At 43.7% G+C, this 23,571-nt stretch overlaps 1 protein-coding gene across 2 annotated transcripts; it reads left to right on the forward strand.

The window, feature by feature from the left end:
• PDIA6 (protein disulfide isomerase family A member 6) lies at positions 1-23,153 on the forward strand. 2 transcript variants are annotated; one of them, XM_033838012.2, is made up of 14 exons: positions 1,552-1,574; positions 4,137-4,225; positions 5,533-5,674; positions 8,956-9,013; positions 9,458-9,584; positions 12,688-12,794; positions 14,486-14,616; positions 15,015-15,129; positions 15,661-15,801; positions 16,580-16,664; positions 16,787-16,859; positions 17,984-18,142; positions 21,981-22,077; positions 22,684-23,153. In XM_033838012.2, exons 1-14 carry the CDS (start codon positions 1,567-1,569, stop codon positions 22,750-22,752), a joined length of 1,401 nt encoding a protein of 466 aa, XP_033693903.2. In that variant the 5' UTR covers positions 1,552-1,566; the 3' UTR covers positions 22,753-23,153. The 2 variants fall into 2 exon arrangements, with proteins under 2 accessions (XP_004310311.1, XP_033693903.2); XM_004310263.4 differs by lacking the exons at positions 1,552-1,574; positions 4,137-4,225 and adding an exon at positions 1-154.
• Positions 23,154-23,571: the final 418 nt, after the last annotated feature.

Here is a 23,571-nt window from a genome sequence, read left to right on the forward strand (position 1 = left end):
CCCCTGCCGCACCGCCCCGCGTTTGCCTCGCGGGCCGAGGACTGGACGTGAGGCGGCGGGGGCGCGGCACGGCGGAGGGGAGGCGGTGGCTGGACGAGGCGGTGGCTGGACTACGCGGTGGCCCCGGACCTCGGCATGGCTCGCCTGGTGCTTGGTAGGCGCAGGCCTCTTCGTCCGGGGCGGGTGGAGGGGCAGCCTGGGAGACCGGGAACCCCCGTGGCGGGCCGCGGACGGGGGAGCGAGCGGGTGCGTGGCCTTGGCCGGGCCCGCGCTGGCGGGGAGGGTCGGTGGCCCGGCCCACGCGGAGGACGCAGTAGGGGAAGCCCCTGGGGCGGTGGGGGAGCTCCGGGGACTGGGGCTGCTCTTGGCCGGAGCCCCCTGCGCGGGCCCTCGGGCAGAAAAGTGCGGGGCGCGTGGGGAGATGAGGGCGCCCTTGGCGGGGGCGACTTCCTCCCATCCGGGAGGAGCGTGTGCGCGAGCGCGGCCGGAGGCGGGAGCCCCGCGACCGGGCTCGAACCCAGGGCGCCTGGGACAGCTCCGAGCGTGGGGCCGAGTGGCCGGTGCCGGGCTCCGGTGAAGGGGCGGCGTTGGGCGGGCCGGGTGTGAGCGAAGGCCGGGAGCTGCCTTTGAGCCCAGAGACCGGCTATGGCTGATCCCTGGCCGAGGTTGGGTACTGGGGGGCCACCTAGCAGGGGGACCTTGTTCTGGGCCTCGAGTGTGTGCGGGAGAGTCACGGGCTTCTCACACTGAAAGTTGTCCTCACCACCTGTTTTATGGAATTCCCACTTGTAAAAAACCTGAACTATCAAAACCCGGTCCTGAAATAAATCCTTCCTAAAGCGGGTCTTACGATGCAAGAGCACTTTAAATGTGGTTGCACTTCTAACAACCAAATTGAACCCAGACTTTCTGGACTTACGTAAATGTCAGTTTTAGAGACTACAGTAGTGTGGTTGAGGATCCCGTTCCTTCCTGGGCTCCCCTTGGTCCCAGCCAAGGTGCTCTGACAGTGGATACCTGAACACTGTGGATCCAGGTAGCAGGGCTTGAGTCCCACCTCTCCGTCACCCCCGCATCTACTAGCTGTGTGGCTGGGAACTAGTTACTTAACCACTCTGGGCTAGTACTGCATAGGGTTGTTCTCAGGATTAAGGAATTTATATGTCTAAAGAGAGTAAACAAGATCGAAATATTTGCCGTATTAGAAACATTTGCCATATTACCGTAGAGAGAATAGATGAGGGGGAAAGAACTTAGTTTCTGTACAGTTGCCTGCGAGTGACTTCAGACAGGGCTGTGGAAGACTGTAGGATTCTTACAGTTAATTCATTATTATAAATGTAGTCAGCCTTTGGGGCGCCCTCTCGGTTTCTGGATGAGTGCTTTGGGACCATGTACTCTTGCTGGCAGGTGTGGGACAGAGATGTTAGTGACGTGGATTTATAACATCCTTTACTACCCTGGAGGAATCATGGGAGGCCACAGATGGCAAGCTCATCTGCTCACATAGATTCTAGACCCTCGGGTGTTCCGGTTTCCCGTCGGTGCTGGTTATCAGCGAGTGGAATGGCCATGTGAGTTTTAGAAAGAGAACGGTATTGGTCAGCCTTGACCTACTTTTTATCATCTTAAGTGGGCTGAGGGGTTTTGTGGGGGTAGTTGCTGACTACTTTTCAGCTGTTGGAATTTGTACCTCTTCTAATGCTTTTCTGAGTAGCATGTTTGATTTCCTTGTAACCCTACTAGGTCTTACTGCCTTCTGAGGAACTTAGGTCTTGAACCTTCATCAAGACATTTCCACTGACAGCCGTTTATGAGGAGGGAATGCTCCTGTGAGAACCAGGCCACTTTATAGATAAGAAAAGTCCAGCCCCCTTACTAGGGGGGGAAAAAAGCTCAAGTTCATGTCCTACTGAGTGTCATTAGGCATGACCATCTTTGTACAGCAGGGAGGCCCATTCCTGAGGTAAACAGTCATGGTTCATCCTTTGATGACTGCGGCCTGCTTGACACAGCATGAGGAGGAGGTACATTGTTTATTGCTGTCCCTGATTGGCATGAGGAGGGAAAGAAGGTAATTCTCCTGCCACGGGCCATAGAATGCCCCTCCTGGGGTTATGCTTCTGTAGGCTCCAGCCCTTTGGTTAAAATTTGGGGTTGCATAGCAAGGTGCTGTTTCTAATTATGTGGCCTTAGGCAAGTTACCTTTTCTGCTCCATGTCCTGTGCTAAAAATGGGCGTGATGATACTCACCACATAGAGTAGATGAGCTACTGGTACACAGCGCTGTGTGAGTGTTATTCTTAGTTAAGACGGCAGTTTTTGGAGGGTACTTGGACAGATACATATATCAGAATGTCAGCCATACCCCATTCCCCTTGTAAGATTTTCTCTTAAAGAAATCATATCTATTTGAGGAGGGAAGAAGTATTAGAATTTTTAGTATTGGCCTGTTAATAGAGAAAAATGGAGACCATCAAATTATGTCAGTAGTGGATTAGGAACATGATACAGCCATTAAAAATGGTTACATGGGGGGTAATGGGTAATCCATAATTACTTATGTAGAAAATGTAACTTATTTTGAGTGAAAAAAGGTTACAGAAGGGAATGTATGTAGTAAGATCACATTTATATAAATTTTTAGGCCTCTGTATAGTGTAGATGTGTTAGTTAAGAGTACCCACCAAAATATTAATAGTTCATTCTGGTGGGACTGTTGATAGTTTTTCTTTTTTTGGCTTTTCTCATTTTTGAAACTTTCACAAGGAGCTCAGTATATTGAAAAACTAATAACTCCTACGGATTTTTTTTTTAAAGAAGATAAACGTCTTTAAACGTAGTAAATCTCCATAGAGGATTTCCTAAGACCAGACTTCCTCTCACGCTTACTCAGATCTAGGACTGTCTCTGCTTAGGTTCTTGATTTACTTGCTTTATTAAATATGTCAAACTCTGTAATCTTCCCAGCAGCACCATCCAATAGAAATATAGTGCCAAGTTTGTATGTAATGTTATATTTTCTGGTAGCCACATTTAAAAAGACAAAAAGAAGTAGGTGCGATTAATTTTAATATATATTTATTTATCCAGTATATCTAAAATATCACCTCAAGAGGAAATCAATATCAGAAATATTAATGAGATAATTTACTTTTTTCCCCTACCAAGTCTTTGCGATTTGGTGTGCTGTTTACACCTACAGCACACCTCAGTTTGGGGCAGCCACGTGTGGCCAGCGGCTGCCATGTTGCACAGCAGTTAGCAAGGGAGCCTCGCTTTGTTTGGCTTGACCTCCATCCACACCCTTTCCCACCTCTTGAGATGGAAGACGAGGTCATTCGGTTGCAAGCTACCCCCGTCTCTGACTCTGGGTTCCCTCCCAGCCTCCTAATTCAGGCATTTTGTTACATTATTCCCTGTACTTTAGCCTCTCCCTCCACATATTTCTTCACTTTGTGCTCAGCTCACTCCCATCTTTAAAAAGAAAGCTTCCTTCTATCCCCCATTTTCTTACTGTCTCCTGCTCTTTCTAAGAAACTTGTTTAAAGAGTTATTGTGTGATTTTCACAGCTTGTCCCCTCCTGCTCTCTCCAGCCCTGTGCAGCCTGACTGCTGCTTACTTTCACTACTGTACCTCAACTGCCCGGGACCCCAGTGACCTCTCTGTCATTATATCCAGTGGACAGTTTGCAGTCGTTCCTATTTCACCTCCCAGTAGCCTTTGTTACTGTTGCTCATTCCGTCTTTCCCCTGGTTTATGTGAAACCGCTCTCCTGATAATTCTCCATCCACTGTCCACACTGCAGCCAGAATACTCTATAGAAAGCAAGTCTGATCCTACCCCCTGCATGGTAACCCTTTAGTGGCTTCACATCACCCTTAGGAAAGTCCACAGTTAAGTTCCTGCAATACTAGTCATGTCTATCATTCAAATGCAGTGTTCTCAAACAGTGTCATTGTTATTCATGCCCATGGCATACTGAACATTTTTATCTTGAACACTAAAAAGACAACATGGTTTAATGGGTAGAGCTTGGAAGTAGAAGTCAGGGAGCTGCTCTCCCAGTTATATGTGTGACCACAGACGGGCCACTTGCTCTCTATCTGCCCTTGTTTCCTTATTTACAAAATAGGGACGATTGCCACGTTCTCGTTAGTAGTGCTGTGAAAAATCAAGTGGATCCAATGCGTTTGAAAGTGATTTACAAATTCAAAGTGCCTTGTAAGTATAAGGTGGAGGATTTAGCAGTAGAACAATTAACACCAGTATACACTTATTCCAGAAGAAGTTTACCATTGGGTTGTTCAAAAAGTTCCATTTGAAATCTTCCAAATTCTGTTTACAAAGTAAGCATGTGAAACTGTGACTAAGATGGCATATACACACATGCTTTCTTAGAAGACAGGTGAGTCTCTTATAATTCTTTGCATCAAGAGATTAAAAGAAGGAAACTATATGGTCATCTTCATAGATGTTGAAAAGAAAGTAATAGAAATTTCTTTAATATCATGAAGTTTATCTGTTTCAACCCAAAAGCTAGCAAATGGGAAAATATACCTATTAAAGTAAAAAACGTTCTGTTATTTAGCATTATTCTGGAGATACTAGACAATGCAGTTAGAAAGCAAATTATATATTTTATAAAATTTCATATATAACATATATAATTTATGTTGTGTGTCTGTGTATACATACACAGACAAATTTAAAGGAGGTAAAATTCTGACATTACCAATTCAGAAAACTTGGATTTTTTAAATATTCAGAACTTGTTTTTCTATGTAATTGTTATAATCTGCATGTAAGTTCCCAGAGTAGCAACAAAAATACACTTGGTCCACAGTGTGGCTAAACTATGCTATTAATGATACAGACTCTCTGTCCTTCCTTTATAACACTGTTCACATGAACATTCTTTGGGAGCTCATCCTGCAACACTGTGAGCGCCTGATGATGTGCCATGGATAGTGTTAGTAGAAAGAAAAATATTTAAACAATCATTGCCCTTAAGAGAGTCACAGTCTAGTAGGGGAGGCAAATAATTATTTTTCCCATCAATAAGCTTTAATAAAGATAGCGTGCTAATACTGCAACTGAATAACACAACAAATACCATGTGGATTATCCAGGGTCACAGAGCTAGATGTAACTTCCCCATTTTCCAGTGCCCTTGCCCATGAAACGGTGATGATAGTACTGCCTCATGGAGTGTTGTTGTACAGAATGAAGGTGTTAGTGTAGGAAAAGCACTAAGAAGAGTATTTAAATCTGGTCCCAAGGCAGCTCAAGAGATGAGGGTGTGGGCTGTCTGTTCCCTTGTTCAGCACTGCACCGGGGGGACTCAAATTCCAGGGGCTACAGCAGCAGCCAGGCTGGGGGTGGGAGTTGGGGAGAAGGGGGTTAGGAGAGAGCTGACCCAGGCTGTCCTCTGTAAAGGGCCTTGGTCAGTTGAAAAGGACTTTGGTGGCCCACATTTCCTGTCAGCATGAACCCTGATGTTGATGGTGTGCTTTTTGTTGTTACTCCAGGTCTGATGAGCTGTACCCTCTTTATAGCAGTTAATGGTCTGTATTCGTCTAGTGATGATGTAATCGAATTAACTCCGTCAAACTTCAACCGAGAAGTTATTCAGAGTGATAGTTTGTGGCTTGTAGAATTCTATGCTCCATGGTAAGTATTATAAAATAGTTGTCAGTTATTTATGGTACTTTATAAAATTAAGAAAAATACTACATAAAAATGTAATTTTATTCAGCCGTCTCGTTTACCTAGTTTACTGATTAAGAGGTAGAGGACACATCCATGTAATACTAATAAGAATAGATCTCATAATGGCAAAATATAAATAAATAAAAGAGGTAGAGGAGAGGGAAACTGTTGATTGAGTCTGTTAAAGGGTGCAGAGATTGAGCCAATGACAAAAAAAATGGTGGAAGTAGCTAATAGTTGCAAGAAAGAAGGAAGGAAAAAACCCGTATAATTTTAGGAAGATACATCTTTATGATGAGGTAAGTGGGGTGAAGATGGAAGGGAAATTGAATTTTTTTTTTTTTTTTTTTTTTTTTTTGCGGTTCGCGGGCCTCTCACTGTTGTGGCCTCTCCCGTTGCGGAGCGCAGGCTCCGGACATGCAGGCTCAGCGGCCATGGCTCACGGGCCCAGCCGCTCCGCGGCATGTGGGAACTTCCCGGACCAGGGCACGAACCCGTGTCCCCTGCATCGGCAGGCGGACTCTCAACCACTGTGCCACCAGGGAAGCCCGGGAAATTGACTTTATGCAGAGAGAATATCGGGCAAAGGAAAGGGAAGGACCAGTGGTTGACTCCATTTTGTTTCTTGAAGAGGGTTGCTTCCAAAAATATGTAATTAGAAAATTTGGTTTGATTTAAAAGCTCTTCTCTTGCCTTACATCTGTTTCTGGGGCGGGGGGAGGGGAACAAACTTGTAATTACCATTGAAATTAATAGTGCCCAGTTTCATACAGCTGACCCTTGAGCAGCACAGGTGTGAACTGCGCCAAGTCCACTTACATGTGGATTTTTCTTTTTTTTCCAACAAATTTGTACTGCAGTGTTACACAATCCACTGTTAGTTGAATCCATGGATACAGAGGGCTGACTGTAAAGTTACATGCAGATTTTCCACTGCAGAGGGTCAGCACTTCTAACCCCCATGTTATTCAAGGGTCATCTGTGCAGTCAAAATGCAGTATTATTTATGTAGTTAAAACCTTTAACGGAAACAAAACAAAAAACCAACAAATACACATGTATAAAATAAAGGCTATAGGATCACAAAGGAAACCTAAAATGTTGGAATAACATTATTAAAATAGCAAAATAAATCTTGATATGATTATGTACTACTTATTTACTGGAACGTAAATACCAACATCTAACAGCTAGCTACCATAATACTGAAACAGTGATGAACATAAATGATGTTTAAAGATACCTGCAACAACTGTAGTGGTGATAAGAAAATAGCTCTGATTTTTATTTGTGACAGTCACAAGTACTAACCAACTATGATATGTTGTTAATGTTTATAACTGAAGGAAATCCTAAATTTCAATTACAGGTTAATGAAAATACAGGATTTTTTCTTTCCCCATCAAAGTTCACAGAGCCCCTCAATTTTTATCCACCAGTCCTTTGGGGATTCTTAGACCCCAGTTGAAGAACCCTTGAGTTACAGGGTGTGCTGCTATATTTATATTTGTGGCATTTTGATCTGTCTTTACATTGCTTTACATTGGAATTGAAGGGGGTATATACTCTGACAATCTCCGATTTGAGTCCTTATTTCATTAGAATAAATTGAAATTAAAGAGGCACAAAGTCCTGTAAAATTTTGACTTGTGGACTTCTAAGTAGCTCACCTAAATAGCAAAACATACTGTATATGTAGTATGTAGGATCAGCATTTCAGGACGTTTTGCTGAAAGATCCTGACTTTTAAAATATTGGATTGGACTTCCCTGGTGGCGCAGTGGTTAAGAATCCACTTGCCAACACAGGTGACACGGGTTCGAGCCCTGGTCTGGGAAGATCCCACATGCTGTGGAGCAACTAAGCCCGTGCGCCACAGCTACTGAAGCCTGCACGCGTGGAGCCTGTGCTCCGCAGCAAGAGAGGCTGCGCGGTGAGAAGCCGGTGCACCACAACGAAGAGCAGCCCCCACTCGCCGCAACTAGAGAAAGCCCGTGCACAGCAATGAAGACCAATGCAGCCAAAAATAAATAAATAAAATAAAATATTGGATTAAACTTAAGCCCCTATGAAAGGTGATGTTATATAGTGATTAAGAATGTGGGATCTGGAGCCAGGAAAACCTGTCAGGCAGCTTTGTCACTGGGTGGTATTGGGAGGGTTTCTTAACTTCTCAGGCTCTGTTTCATCATCTGTAAAATGAAAATGACAAAGCCTGCTTGCAGGGTGGTTGTGCTGATTAAATGAAATCCTGTATGAAGAGTGCTCATCGTGGTGCTGGCACGTGGCATTGGCTCATTAGCTCCTTAGAGACTTAATTAGAAGAAAATATACTTTGTTTAAAAAAGGAAAAAGTCACCTATATAGATAAACTAGCTATGCTGTCTTCATACAATGGGTATTATACAGTGATGAAAATAATACAGCTACCTATAACCTCGATGACTGATTTAAACATAACAGATTTCTGTATATATAATGTTTAAAAGCAGTTTTCTATGTGTGTTATATTTCATGATAATTCTTTGCAAGTACTGGTACCTAAAAGATTAAGATTATTTTTCCTTGTGTTCATGTGACTGTCACTCATTCGTGTTCTTTTATCACCACCTTGCGGTATCAAGTGCTTTTCACTTGTTAGCCGTACTAAATGGGGACTACATGTGCATTTTTACCTCTACAAGCTGCTTGTGGGAGCCAAAGAATGTTGAGATTTAGGCACTGGAGATCTAGACTCTAAAACAGTTGCCTCATCTATAAAATGAACAGTTTGGACTAGATCAGGGACTATCAAAGCTTAACAGATTTAAGAGTCACTAGTAGAACTTATTAAAATACAGGTTCCTGAACCCCTTCTCTAGGAACTCTGGTTTCTTGGGGCCCAAGAACCTGCACTTTGCTAAGCCATACAACTGGGACCGCACATGAGGCACATTTGACCAGATAAACACTAAAGTTTCCACTCAGGGAGAGAGTTATGAATGATAGTGTTTGTTTAAACTCTTTAAATACACTTTAACTCAGCAGTAATTTGGAAGCTTTTTTATGATGATATGAAAGAGGATCATAGTAGAATCAGGACAGTGAGTTCCTTCAGGTCACCGATCATGGTTTTTAGTGCTCTTCTCCCTGCAGGTCCCCACCCTCAGGGCATGTCACTCAGTAGACTGTTGGTGAACGTTTCTTGAATTGGGAATCAAGGACTTAACTGTTGCCTTCTTTGTGTTTTCATCCCCTGAAAGGTGTGGCCACTGCCAAAGGTTAACACCAGAATGGAAGAAAGTAGCAACTGCATTAAAAGTGAGTTTCTGAGATGTCCACATTCACCTGTGTATGTTAAAATAAGTTTAATTAAGCAAATGGACTTAATGTACAATAGGAAGTTAATTTGCATATTGAAGCCCAATACTCTTGTTCTGGTGCCAAAATTATGTAGGGAGCAAAGGGGTACTGTACATTCTGATTTTTCTCTTGTCTGCTTCTGTTAATTCTGCTGCCCAGTTGAATGGCGTGATTATGCTTCGCCGAGCTAGTTCTGGGAGCCGCACAGTTTCCTCACAGCTGACTTGCATGTTGCCCAGCTTTCCATTTAGGAATGGATTCCCAGGCTAAAGTTCTCATTGATTCTGTTGGCGAATGGAACCTTTACTATCTTGTCTCTGAGTCTGCATCATCAGATGATGGGTTCTTGTGGAATCTGCTCTGGTTGAAAGAAAAATAGATATTTCTTTTATGTTTCCACAGGATGTTGTAAAAGTTGGTGCAGTTGACGCAGATAAACATCAGTCCCTGGGAGGTCAATATGGCGTTCAGGGATTTCCTACCATTAAGATTTTTGGATCTAATAAAAACCAACCAGAAGATTATCAGGGTAAGGACTTTTCCTAATTACTTCATTCCATTGGTTGGAATTTTAATTTGAGCAGGTAGGTAGAAAATAGGGAACCTGGGACTCTATAACCTGTTGGCCCTGCTACCTGCAAGTTTCTCACCCTCTTCGTGCCTGAATTTCCTTATCTGTCAAATGGTATAGAGTAATTCCTACCTCTTCTGGGTTGCTCTAAAGACTTAATATGTGTCAAACAGGTAAAAGTTTTTTTATTACTGTTTATACTAGGTTAGGCCCACAGGCTTAGCAATGGGAGAGTAATGATGTTTCGTGCTTCCCTCTTTTTCATTACAGTTTTTAAAAAATACTAGTTACTGAATATTTTATAGTTAGTTAATATTTAATAAGTTTCTTTAATTACTTAATATTTGAAAAGATCTGCAAGTGTTTTCTTGCTCTGATTGCTCGTCCCTTCACTGTGGGGCGGGTCTAGCATATCAGCGTGGAAAAAGAAGAGTCCTGTAATTTGGAAGTCAGTTTAAACTATTGCTATTACTATGGAGTATTTTGCCCATGAATCTTTATACCTTGTAGACATGTATAGTATCTGAATATTAAAGCTATTATTTAGTCTTTTAAACTATTGATAATAAAGAAGTCCCACAAGTTCTTCATTTTATAGACAGTGGTCAGTTGTATCTGCTGTGAGTCACTGAGGCAAGTGGGCAGAGGATCTTGGCTCAGATTCCCTGTTCTTTTACAGAATCGCCTGTTATTTAAGATGTCACAAGCATCATATTTAAGACAGAATTGCTAAGTTGAGCCATACCCAGGGTCCAATAAAAGTATTGGGCGTAATGTATTTAAAGTTTAAATTATGGCTCATTTGATCTTTTTTTAAAAAAGATTTTGTTACAAGGGGCATGTAAGTGACTAAACTTAGAGTCTAAAATCTTAGGTTTTGCTTTATGTGAGAGGAACAAGTTTTCAGGGTTGGAGGCGGGGAGAATCAGCATCACGATAAAAACAAAGTGACTGTTGTCTTATCTGCACTTGGTGTCCTGCATTGTATCCAGCGGATTGAGAAAACATTCTCAGAAAAGGGAATGTGAAGGGAGCAGAGAAACCATAGCGTGAGCTTTGAAGACAGCCTGGCCTGGGTTTAACTGCTGGCTAAACAGAATACCTTATCTCTCTGGATCTGCTTCTTGTTTGTAAAATGGGGATGTGAAAACCTGTTTTAGGCTACTGGAAGTTTCACTGAAATAGTACATGTAAAGCATGTAACTTGGTAAGTGTCGGTGTGGTTGGTACCTCACCAAGATGGGGGTCAAAATACTTGGGGATGAGGCCTTAGACACATCATTTCTCCTAGACTCCCCAGCTCTAAAGTTCCATAAAATGATCAGTTTCATTTTTCTGACTAACCACCTGCTTTCCTGCTTTGGAATATAATTTGTTCATTTTGCTAACTTGTAAAAATGGAATGTTTAGAGCAGGGGTTAGCGTTTGTCCTGCTGCTTGTTTTTGTAAATGAAGTTTTTCAAAACACAGTCACGCTTGTTCATTCATATGGTCTATGCCTACTTTCACACTAAAACAGCAGAATTGAGTAGCTGCAGCAGTATGGCCTGCAAAGATGAAAATAATTACTGTTTGGTCTTTTGCAGGAACAGTTTGCTCACCCTTGGTCTAGAGTGAGAAAACCCTCTCTGTCTTTTTCCCTAGTGTATTTCTTTTTTTTTCTCTTTTTTTTTTTTTATATTTTCACTTTAAAAAAAATTATTTGGCTGCGTTGGGTCTTCGTTGCTGTGCGCAGGCTTTCTCTAGTTGCAGCGAGCGGGGGCTACTCTTTGTTGCAGTGCACAGGCTTCTCATTGCGGTGGCTTCTCTTGTTACGGAGCACGGACTCTAGGCGTGCGGGCTTCAGTAGTTGTGCCACGTGGGCTCAGTAGTAGTGTGCCACGTGGGCTTTAGAGCACAGGCTCAGTAGTTGCGGCGCATGGGCTTAGTTGCTCCATGGCATGTGGGATCTTCCTGGACCAGAGATCAAACCCGTGTCCCCTGCATTGGCAGGTAGATTCTTAACCACTGTGCCACCAGGGAAGTCCCCCTAGTGTTTTTCTTGATTTGGTATATTTCCAGGTGGAGATTGGTGGTGGAAGGGGCACTGGTTCAGAAGGTGGAGGTGTCTGCAGTAGATAAGGAGCAGAAGGCTGTTTTTATGTTGAGGTCTTGCCTTTCTGTCTCAGGAAGTGACATACTTGGTAATCTCAGCCAGGATGCAGTGCAGGATGATCTGAACACACTCCGAATGCTGCTGTTGTGTATTTTCTTTCTAATGTCAAGTCTGAAGCGTTCTCAGAAGTTTTTAATCTCTTCCTGGGCAGTTTGATTAGAAAACTCTATTTTTAAGAAAGGAGAAGAAAGAAGAAACTTTCTAAAAAGATTTTGTTAGTTTTGCCTTTAAACTCTGAAGATAGTCTCAAGGCATATATTATCCATATTCTTCTGAGTCAGTTAATAGTCCCCTAACTTCTTGAGCACATAGTTTTTGGTAAACTTCCAAAGGCTATTGTCACTATCTTTAATACGGGGCTTGTTACTTCCTATATTAGGAGTAAGTTCAGCTACAGAACCTAAAAGCCCAAAATAAGTGTTTTAAGCAAGGTAGAAAACAGTGGATTGCTTTCCAGTTTCTTAGCTTCGGACCCCTCGTATCCTACTTGTTATTATCTCAGAAATAGTTTTTCCATTTGCCTCATTTGGTACTTTGTGTTTAGAAATTTCCCCTGCTCTCTGAACTAGATAACCTTCTTTTTCATCTGTGTACGTGTTATACATTCAGTAAACATTTGTGAACTCTTCTCAATAGTAGATGGTATTTATGGGTGAACAGAATGTCCTCGTTCACACTAATAACCTAACACTGAAGAAGAGGATTTAGTTTTTCCCAGCATAAAGTCTAGCAGGAAATACATTCTGGAAGAAACTGGCTGTCTTAAAGATACACGTGGTGTTAGGTCTGTTTGAACATCAGATGAAGCTGACAGGTATGTAAAGGTTCAAGTCTTCAGGTAGCGTCCGATGTAGGCTCCCAGCCCGCCCGCCCCCGCTCACCTGATGGCCCGTTGTCTTCCCGTAGGTGGCAGAACTGGTGAAGCCATCGTAGACGCTGCTCTCGGTGCTCTGCGCCAGCTCGTAAAGGGCCGCCTTGGAGGCAGGAGTGGTGGATATAGTTCTGGAAAGCAAGTAAGGCTGTGTATAATGTCAGTTTTTAATGTGGCGTGATCTTTAAGCCTGACTGTAAACTCTGCGTAGAAGATAATTACTTCTTAAAATATTTTAAATTGGTGGACTTTCGGTTAAAAAGTAATAGGAGGTTGATTCCCTCCAAAAGGGAGTCAGACACCCAGCCTACTCGCGTGGCCCCTCAGAATCACTGTCGCCATAGCCAGTCCTAGGGCGTCCGCCACAGCCGCAGGCCGGGAACCACGGCCCGAGATGGCTTCCTTGGCCCAGGGCCGAAGGACAAGAGCTTGGCCTACAGTGGGAGAAAGAGCCCCAGGCCGTGGGAGTGGGAATCTGGCTTCCATGGCGTTTGTAGTTCCAAAGTGGAGAGAGGGAGACCAGCTCTCCTCCAGGTCAGCTTTGGGCAAACGTGGATGAAATTTGGATGACCTCCTGGCCCGTGTCTGTGGCAGTCGGGCTGAAATCCCTGGGCATCTTTACATAAATGGACAAGGAAGAAGATTCCTGTTCTCTGGATTGGTATTACAGATTCCTGTGTGTGAAATGTGGCGTAGTTATGTTCTTGCGAAAAGGCATTGAATTCTTCCTGGTACACACAGGCACACCTCGTCGTGTTGCACTTTTTACAGAGTGAAGGTCTGTGGCGGCCTTGTGTCGAGCAAGCCTCTTGGTGCCATTTTTGCAGCAGCATTTGCTCACTGTGTCGCATTTTGGAGATTCTGGCAATGTTTCAGAGTTTTTCATTATATTTATGGTGATCTTGATCGGTGATCTTTGGTGTTACTATTACAAGAAGATTATGATTTGCTGAAGGCTCAGATAAGGGTTAGCATTTTTCAGCACTGAAGTATTTTCTAATTACTGTATGGTCATTGTCTTTTAGATATAATGCTAGTGCACACTTACTAGACTACAGCATAGTGTAGACATAACCTTTATGTGCACCAGGAAACCAAAGCATTCATGTGAGTTGCTTTATTGCGATGCTCACTTTATTGCAGTGGCCTGGAACCGAACCCGCAGTATCTCCAAGGTCTGCCTGCGTGTGTACACACAGCCCTTCACTCTCTTAGGAGGCCAGTGAGACTAGCTTCTTTAGACAGACTCAGAGCTCACCAGAGATTTCATGATTTTGCCTTTTATTTCAGACTTAGACATTTAATGAGCACAGTTGTCTTTCCTACCCCCATGGCTTTTGGCCCAGGCAGCGGAAAGCACTGTATCGATCCTGACTGCTTCGTGGGTTTAGTACTGAAGAAAACTCCTTGAAAAGATAAAAGGATGAAATGTTATTTTTAGCTTTCTTAAATGGTAGGGACTTTATGAAGAGGTACTAACTGGATGTCCTGGGATGAACCAGCGCTGTTCTGAATTAGAATGGTGTTATTAAGGTGGTTCTTTGAGCCATGCTGAGGTTTCTCTTAATGAAGATAGAAGGGGGGGTGGAGTTCAGATACACGTTCCTTATTACACTGAGTGTACTGCTAATTGTTTGAAAGTAAATACTGTTTGCCAAGTAAAAAGAATAATATTAAGGAATGTCCCCAATCTGAGTAAAATAGTTTTCAGTTGAAAGAAGAACTCAAAACTTTTAAGTTGTAGAAATGATTATTGTTATACATATATTTAGAATAGGATTAGTGTTCGTTTTGGCCAAGTTGTAACTTAAGGTTTAATGTCACAAATGACAGGGTAGAAGTGACAGTTCAAGTAAGAAGGACGTGATTGAGCTGACGGACGACACCTTTGATAAGAGTGTTCTTGACAGTGAAGATGTTTGGATGGTTGAGTTCTATGCTCCTTGGTGTGGACACTGCAAAAAGTAAGTGCTTTGTACCAGGTGCTTTTTTAAGTCAGGTGCTTTTTAGTCTGTCCACGTGGCTCACTTTGAAAGAGCTGAACCAGGTCATAGGTAACCTCCAGGATCTCCTCCCCAAAAGCTCCGGCTCTGAATGAATGTTAAACATCGGCATTAGGGCCGAGTGTTTCCTCTCGTCATATTTTCAGTGATTAACAGGGAGCCGGCATCCAGAGTTGGGGGGCGTGGTGGACGAAGGACCAGGAAGTGAATGTGAAGGGGGCATCGTGCCTTTCGTAAAGCTACACACAGAGTGTTTCCCAAGTGTGATTTAACCGGATTGGGCAGAAATGCACACACCAGTTAAAGTATTTGTGCTTACAGTTAAAATACACTGTTAAAGCGCAGGTATTTTTCTACAGTCTAGAGCCAGAATGGGCTGCGGCAGCTACAGAGGTAAAAGAGCAAACGAAAGGAAAAGTGAAGCTCGCAGCTGTGGACGCCACCGTTAACCAGGTTCTAGCCAGCCGATACGAGGTGCGTGTGCTTCCGAGGCTGATGTCTTTGTGAGGTGCCCTGTGTTTTCACCTGCTACACCATCTAGTACTCCTGGGCTTTCTAGGACGTGGGAGGGGGGAGGCTAGCCGTTTTGTAATGACGAAATTAAATCGTTTTACTGTTGTAACAAGTGAATCTGGCACTCAAGACTGTTGGGGGCTTTTTAGTTTTGTTTGTTTTGTTTTCAGTATCGCACTGCCTATGTGTTTAATGTGAGCCCGAGCTTTCGCGGGTTATTCGTACAGCTTTTGAAATTGGTTTATTTGTTCTAGAGCACATAGACTGTGTTAAGTATATATCCAGGGTTTGAATAAGATTCGGCTAAGCCTGGCAGTGAGACTGTTAAAACCCCCTGATTAACAGACCTCTGTGTGCTGTCCCTTACACATCGATGCAGGCTAGGGAATATTTTTGTTACATTAAATTACCTATAAGGTAGTTTTAGAAACCATAAAGATCTTATTTCTTATGAAATGGTAATTTGATTTGTACTCTGATATTTTTTAATAGATTAGGGGATTTCCTACAATCAAGATATTTCAGAAAGGCGAGTCTCCTGTGGATTATGATGGGGGACGGACGAGATCCGACATCGTTTCCCGGGCCCTTGATTTGTTTTCTGATAACGCTCCGCCTCCTGAGCTCCTTGAGGTGATTAAACCTCTTCAATCACTTGTAGTAAGGGAAGCTTTTCCGGGCTGATGATAGAGGATATTAAAGCAGTAATAGCTTGCTGTCTTTTCCAGTAAGCTCTTTCTCTTCTCTTTTAAAATTCTCTCTTTAGAGTGTTTTTGTACTTTCAGATGGGGAAAACTTGTCTGAAAATGGCTGCCCTTCATAAGTTTTAGTGCCAAAATAATCGCACTGTGAGCAGAAGTGTACCTTAGCGTCTTAAAGATAGAACGAATCCATTCTTTCATGTATCGCTCTCAAAACAATAGCTAACATCCATTGAGCACCTGACCATGTGACAAGCACGGTTCTGGTGCGTCTGTGTGGACTTTTCTCATTTAATTCTCCTCTGAACACTTAGAGGTAGATACTGTTTTTAATCTCCATTTTAAATATGGGGACACAGGCACAGAGAGCCTCAAATTCATGTGAATGTATGATACGTGTAAATGTGTCTTTTTTATCTGTCCAAACGACTAAATGTCGTAGCCAGGCTACGCGCAGGTATTCTGACCATCCGTGTGTGTATACAAATGCCTCAGCACCACCGCGGATAGATGGCTGAGGGATAAAAGCAGAAGTCTTCACAGAACGTCTCGTGGTGTTTCTGTAACGCACACAGAAGTGTTACTTGGGAAGAGGCTTATCTAGCTCTTGAGTTGCTTTGCGCGTAACGAGAGTGACGGTGCTCACGCCAGCTTACCTCTGGGCTTTGTGTCACGTGGCCTTCCAACACCCTGTCTTCTGCGCCCCGCAGATCCTCAGCGAGGACATCGCCAGGAAGGCGTGCGAGGAGTACCAGCTCTGTGTCGTGGCTGTGCTGCCGCATATTCTAGACACGGGTATGGCGCGCCGCTTTCCATTCGTTGTGCTGTGTTCCTCGCTCTGAGAACGCTTAATTGACAGATTAATTTTACCCATTCCTTTATTTTTACCTTAAAATTTTTTTGTCCATTTACATCAGGAGCTGCAGGCAGAAATTCTTACTTGGAAGTTCTTCTGAAGTTGGCAGACAAATACAAAAAGAAAATATGGGGGTAAGTTATCGAACTGTCTCAGTGTCGTCCGGGTGGAAGAGTGCAGCGCTGCGCGAAAGCGGCTCCCTCTGTGTTTTCTGTAGGCTCTGCTCCTGGGCTCACTTTGGCATGTTTTTCTATTTAGGATATAAAAACACTGACCACCTAGGAGGAAATGAAGTCATGCAGGCCTCTTATTTATAACACACTTATTTGTACCCCAGCGCACTTTTTCTTAGAGGAATCGTGTTCTGATGGCGGTTGGTTCTAGGCTAGCAGGGAAAAACGCCATTAGTGACAGAGTTCAATTCTAGCAGAGCCTCGAAGGCTAGATAAAGAAAGCAGAAGCAGAGGTGTGTACCCTCTTCTGAGTGAGGGCCGGACGCAGGCAAATGTTTAAAACAAAGCTTGTCTCTGTTTCCATTGTATTAATAATCTTTTTGCTCCATGTCGTCCTTATCCACTGCTGTCCCAGGCACCACGTGTCCCTGCTGTCCCTCTCACAGTGGCCTCACACCGCCTCCGTTAGTCCAGCAGGTGTTTACTGTGTGCCTGCAGAAGGCTGCGTGCCCAAGTTCCTTATTCTTCTCCCTTGTATGAGTGGAGGGAAGAGGTTTTTTTTTAGCGTTTTCTCCTTTTTTTTCTTGTGGCCTCTCTGTGGGGCATGCGGGATGTTACCCCGACCAGGGACCGGACAGCCCGGGAAGCCCCAAGGGCAGAGATGTGGTTGAGCATGTTTGTATGTATTAAACAATGGCATATCCTTAACTTTTAAAAAGAAGTTGTTACGCTGCTGAAGAACGTGCTTAATAACCCAAACGATGTTGGTAGGATTTCAGGTGACAGAGAAAATTCATCAGGTTTGTTGGACAGTATTTTGGGGACTGAGGGGAAAAACAGTCCTAGAGATAGACCAGTCCGTTTGGGGGACTTCCGGGGTTAGGGTCTAGGGAACATAGGAGAGGAACTGTAGTTACTTCAGAGCACATCTAGAACACATTATTTTAAAAACTAATCTTGAATTTTTCATTTATTTTTTCACCTATTTCATTCAAAAGATGTGTAATCTTTTGCTCTTTAATTGTTAGTCAGGTTCTGACTAACTCAAAGGGGATCTTTGCCCTAAAACCAACCTGCTTTTCTAGGTGGCTGTGGACGGAAGCCGGAGCCCAGCCTGAGCTTGAGAATGCGCTGGGGATCGGAGGGTTTGGGTACCCCGCCATGGCGGCTATTAACGCACGCAAGATGAAATTTGCTCTTCTGAAGGGATCGTTCAGTGAGCAAGGCATTAATGAGTTTCTCAGGTAAGTCCTTGCTTCTTTGAGTTGTCTTTGTTTTGTCTCTTTGTTCGGTTCTATTGTGGTAGTTGGTTCCAAACTAGATGTATAGAGACCAGGCAATAAATGGAATAGTTTTGTGTTTCACATTTCAGAGAATTAGCGTTTATAAATTAGAGCTTTGGAGGCGTCTTCCTGTGCGGTGGAAGTCTTCTACTTAGTGAGTCATACTAGCACATTCCTCCTCTCGGGCCACCTCGCCATTCTGTGCACTTGGCATTGGGCTTGTCCTCATTCTCATAAAGGTCTCATATGGGCTACAAGCAGTCCCGTCTCACCCACTCCCGCTCTAGGCTGCTTTGTACCCCTGGCTTCAGGTGATAGAGTTTCCACCCCTGGGCATTGGATTTAGAATGTAGTTATTTGAAAATGAGTGCACTAACTGAAGTGACTCCAAAACGTGCAAACAATATGATAGGTTCTCAGACTCAAAACCAACTTACAGAGCTCGCTAAGCTGCCCTGTTGTTCAGCTCATCCTAAAACTGACTTAGTCTTCATTTAGGCAAATACAGAATGTTAACCCATACTTTTCTTAGATTTGTGGTGATTTGATTAATGCCTCTTCCCTATTAACTGTGAGGTCCACAGAGTTTGAATCTTTTACACAAAACTTACCCCTAGTCGCCACTGTAGAGCCTGGCTGGTAATAAGCTCTTGTAAATATTTATGAATGAACGATTGACTTCTTGTCTCTGGAACAGTTTCAGTTAGGAAAGGCATCCCTACCCTCAGGGACATTGGCAGGAAGACTACTCGTAAGTGTGCTTCATCCTTTTTCAACAGCGAATTCCAATCTAGAAAACCTTAGAGCTCTGAGTATAGGAGAGTAGTAAGTAACCTTGAGACTAAGCCTCTGGACTCACGTAAAGTACAGAGGAGGTAAATGCTTCCAGGAACAACAGCATGTTGTAAACTTGAGACAGTTACTTTTGCTTGAGATCATACAGGTCACTGGTTCTCAAACTTTGTGTCTTGGAGTTAACAGAAAACCTCAGATTACCAGTGGAGAAAAGTCTGCGGTAATGAATAGGAAGGAAACAAAACGTGGCAGTATGCTTGTTTCTAGCCACATGTGAGTCTTCTTTTCTAAGGAGACTGAACTTGTACGGAGCATGTCACTAGTGAGGAGACTGCTTCCAGCTGGCCGGGGTGGGGCCTGGCAGAGAGCTGGCGGATACATCTGCTTGGTGGCGAGAGGCACCAGCGTACGTACTTGAAAAACCACACACCTGCCACGTTCTGCGTGGCTATTGGAAAACCAAGGACAAAAACCATCAGTGCGTATATGCAGGTCGTCAAACAGCCCATAGAAGTTAATGGTAACAGTGAAGCTAAACTAACAATTTATAAATGTAGGGGCAGCAATTGAACACTGTGGTCAACCCAAGGTGACATTAGTGGTTTCTGCATCTTTCCTTAAGAATGTCATGTTATGGGAGTTCCCTGGTGGCCTAGTGGTTGAGATTCCGGGCTGTCACTATGGCCTGGGTTCAGTCCCTGGTTGGGGAACTGAGATCCTGCACGCTGCATGGTGTGGCCAAAAAAAAAAGTCATGTTGTATTCTATTGGAGTAGCAGCCAGAAAAGGCAAGTATATAATTGTACTTTACGCCCCCAGAAGTGAAAAAGGGCCTGAGTCATATATTGGCTTGGCCAGAAAGTTCGTTCACGTTTTTCTGTAAGATGTCAAGCGAACTTTCTGGCCAAGCCGGTATATGCGTTCGTGGCCATTCAGTTTGAAGGCAGTGGCCATGCTTCTCCAGGCTTTCTTAGTTAGAAGAGAGATCTGTTAGCATTTAGCCTAAAAGGAAGATGGAGCCAGAGGGCAAGTGCGTAATTGAGCAATTAAAAAACCTTTTTTGTTATTTTTTAAATGATGATTGAACTCTCTGCCCTCAAGGTTTTGTTCCTTTTTGAAGGTTTGACATCTTTCCTCTAGTCTGTTTGCTTTTGCCGCTGACATTATTAAGTAGGAACCTAGAGGCTGATGTCGGGAGATAATAAATAACCTGATTAAGGACACAACTAGTAAGAAGCAGAACTGCTGACTTTTTATTATATACACGGGTTTGTGTTTCCCACATAAACCAGAGCCTGGATTGTCCTGTGCCTTTCCCTAGTAAATTGAGCCATTCTGGCGGATGTAGTAGCCTGCGTGTGACACAGGTCTGACTTATTGCGCTGAATACCTCTGTCCTACCCATACAGCACAGTTCATGGAATGGTGGTAAAGTGGGCTTTTACATATTTATAATCCTGTTTTCTGAATGTAACTGGCATGTGTACACCAAGGTTGCTCAACGTGGGCACTCTCAACATTCTGGGCCGGGTAGTTGTTTGTCTTGTGCATTATAGGATGTTTAGTAGCATCCCTGGCCTCTACCCCCGGATGCCAGCAGTGTACACACACACACACACACACACACACACACACACTCACACTCAGTGATTTTTGAGTTGTGACAATCAGAAATGTCTTCAGACATTTGCCGGATGTCCGCTGGGGGCAAAAATTGCCCTCAATTCCGGAACCGCTGACACACGTTGTCAAGTGTGCGAAGTAGCCAGAAGCGACGGGTAAAATTACCCAGTTTTCCTACCGTGCACAGTAACTATTGTCGGACACATACAGGAAACTTGACGTCCTGTTTGTTTTTCTTTTACCCATATTCTTTTTTTTTAATCGAAGTATAATTAATTTACAAATGTGTTAGTTTCAAGTGTACAGCAAAGTGATTCAGTTATGCATATATTTATCTATATATGTATTTTTCCATTTCTTTTTCCATTATAGGTTATTACAAGGTATTGCGTATAGTTCCCTGTGCTCTACAGTAGGACCTTGTTGTTTATCTGTTTTATATATAGTGGTGTGTAAATGTTAATCCCGAACTCCTAATTCTAAGCACCCTTCACTGAGGATATCTGGAGGCGCCTTTTTTTTTTTTTTTTTTTTTTTTTTTTTTTGCGATACGCGGGCCTCTCACTGTTGTGGCCTCTCCCGTTGCAGAGCACAGGCTCCAGACACGCAGGCTCAGTGGCCATGGCTCACGGGCCCAGCCGCTCCGCGGCATGTGGGATCTTCCCGGACCGGGGCACGAACCCGCGTCCACTGCATCAGCAGGCGGACTCTCAACCACTGCGCCACCAGGGAAGCCCAAGGGGGCGCCTTTTATAAAGCAGCCTTGCTCACCGTCTGGTGATCGCCTCTACATCCTTCCAGGGAAATGTTTATCGATACCTGCCAAAGTCAAAACCTAACACACTGTTTCGTGGTACAACTCTTCTGTCTGAAAGCTTGACATGTGTGAAAATTGCCACCATCACCTATAGATCATTGAGGGGGCCTGTGGGTTCTGCTTCCTGTTAGAAATCTGAGAAAAGGATTTCAGTTTTAAGGTACCATCTTTCAAAAAGCCTTTCTAAAGTTAGTGTGGAATTTTGTTAATCAAGTGTTAGTGTTGGTCTAGACCATGTTCTGGGTCAACTTTGATCGTTTTTACACACTTAAGTTGTATTTTAGCAAGATATGTTTGCTATTTTGTTTTAATTATTGGTAGTACCTGGCTTTACCTACTGCCAAGGCCTTAGTCAGGAATGTCATTATATTGTCATCTGGTTACATTGTTGTCCCTGATTGAAAAGATAATACTGTTCATGAAGTGCTTTTCCGGGGAGGGAGGTGAGAAATGCCTCTGTGCGGACATAGCAGGGAGTAGGGAAATCGTTACTTTTGAAAAGTTGTTTCTCCATCCGCACCAGCAGTCCGTCGTTAACCCCGTGCTCTGCTCACTTTCCCCTAAGGGAGCTGTCTTTTGGGCGTGGATCTACAGCCCCCGTGGGAGGTGGGGTCTTCCCTGCCATCAGCACCAGAGAGCCCTGGGACGGCAAGGACGGCGAGGTGAGTCCCGGGGCCGAGCTGTGTGTGAGCAGGACTCGCTGTCGGGGCTTCGGTCCAGCCCCTTACTTTCCCGATCCCTGTGCATCTTTGCTACTTGTAAACCAGACCTTTGCATCACACCTAAGCCTTGCCGTGAGCATAACCTGAAGAATCACCCTCACGGGCCTTTCGGGGTGTTCTTTGTCGCAAGACCCTTCATCCCATCCTCCGTATTACACGGTGCTACGTGGCATAGGATATTCGCGACAGAGACACCGAGATCAATTTCAGCGAGGTTGCTTTCCTGACTGTTACCTGTAAAGTGAACATTTAAGCTAGAATTCATTAACTTTGAGAGAAGTACAAAATTGTAGCTTTGAAATTAGCATTTATTCCGGTACACTTCTGCCCACCCCCCTCCAAAGGACCAGTTAAATAGCTGTTAGTTTTCTATCTATATAATAATAGGCAAACTTAAAAGCAGGAGCTGGACTGGGGAGAAACTTGTGACCAGAGCCCCTCTGGAAGTTCAGTGCTCTGTAAACTGAGATGCCAGACTTCCAGGTCGCCCTGTCTGTGGTTCCGTGTAGACCCTGCAGGGCCTGATGGTGGCTTTCCGTTTTACAGCTTCCCGTGGAGGACGACATTGACCTGAGTGACGTGGAGCTCGACGACCTGGAGAAAGATGAGTTATGAGAGGTGCCGCACAGACTCGAGTTTTCTTTTCTTGGGAGCGGATTTTCCAGCAGTGAAGGAACATTCTTTCCAATCAGATGGATCTACCAGTGGCCTTTTTAACCAAGAAGTAACACTGATTGGTCATTTGAAAACACTGCAACAGTGAACTTCTGCGTCTCAAGAAAACAGTGAAAAATTCTGTGAATTGTCACAGCCGGTGAATTGGGTTGTTTCTGTCAAATAATATTTTGAAGAAAACTGATGGGCTGTTTAAGCGTTTTTCCCTCCCTCTGACTGCTGCTTGAATGTTCTTGGAGGCTGTTTCTTACATACCAGGTTTTTTAATGTGATCCTTTCCTTTGAATATTAATTGCTTTTTTCCATTAAAGAATAAAACTATTTTGGACAATGCCAATAAATGTATGAAATTAGTGTCCACATCCTAAATTCAGTAAATTAGTACTATGAAGGGATGACCTTGATGTCTCTCCTCCCTGTAAACCTGTGGTTCACATGACACCGTCTGGATGCCTGCCACCACACAGATTTTACATGTGTCCTGCAAGGCTGAGTTTCAACTGTAAGTGTGAAACGTAAAGCGAGCTTATATAGAAGGATGAAAAACAATGGTTTGTCAAGTGAGAACTGCATTCCACCCCCACTGTTTTGTCTTTGGGCCATCACCAGCGACTACTAGGGTATACAGTTAGCCCACGGTTTTTAATACGCTATTATTAAACCCTCACAAAATGTCCCTTAAGACGTGAAATAAGCGGCAGGTTAGCAGTTTATAGGAAGTCCCCATTTATGTAAAACATTCAGAAAAGTGAAGCTTTG

The sequence above is a fragment of the Tursiops truncatus genome, chromosome 14 (assembly GCF_011762595.2).
Source record: "Tursiops truncatus isolate mTurTru1 chromosome 14, mTurTru1.mat.Y, whole genome shotgun sequence".
Classification (NCBI taxonomy): Eukaryota; Metazoa; Chordata; class Mammalia; order Artiodactyla; family Delphinidae; genus Tursiops; species Tursiops truncatus.

Bases quoted from the DNA above. Each gene is read 5' to 3' on its own strand.
- PDIA6 (XM_033838012.2), top strand. The intron at 9,585-12,687 runs GTAAGGACTTTT...GTCTTCCCGTAG, and splicing joins CCAACCAGAAGATTATCAGG to GTGGCAGAACTGGTGAAGCC. The intron at 12,795-14,485 runs GTAAGGCTGTGT...CACAAATGACAG, and splicing joins GATATAGTTCTGGAAAGCAA to GGTAGAAGTGACAGTTCAAG.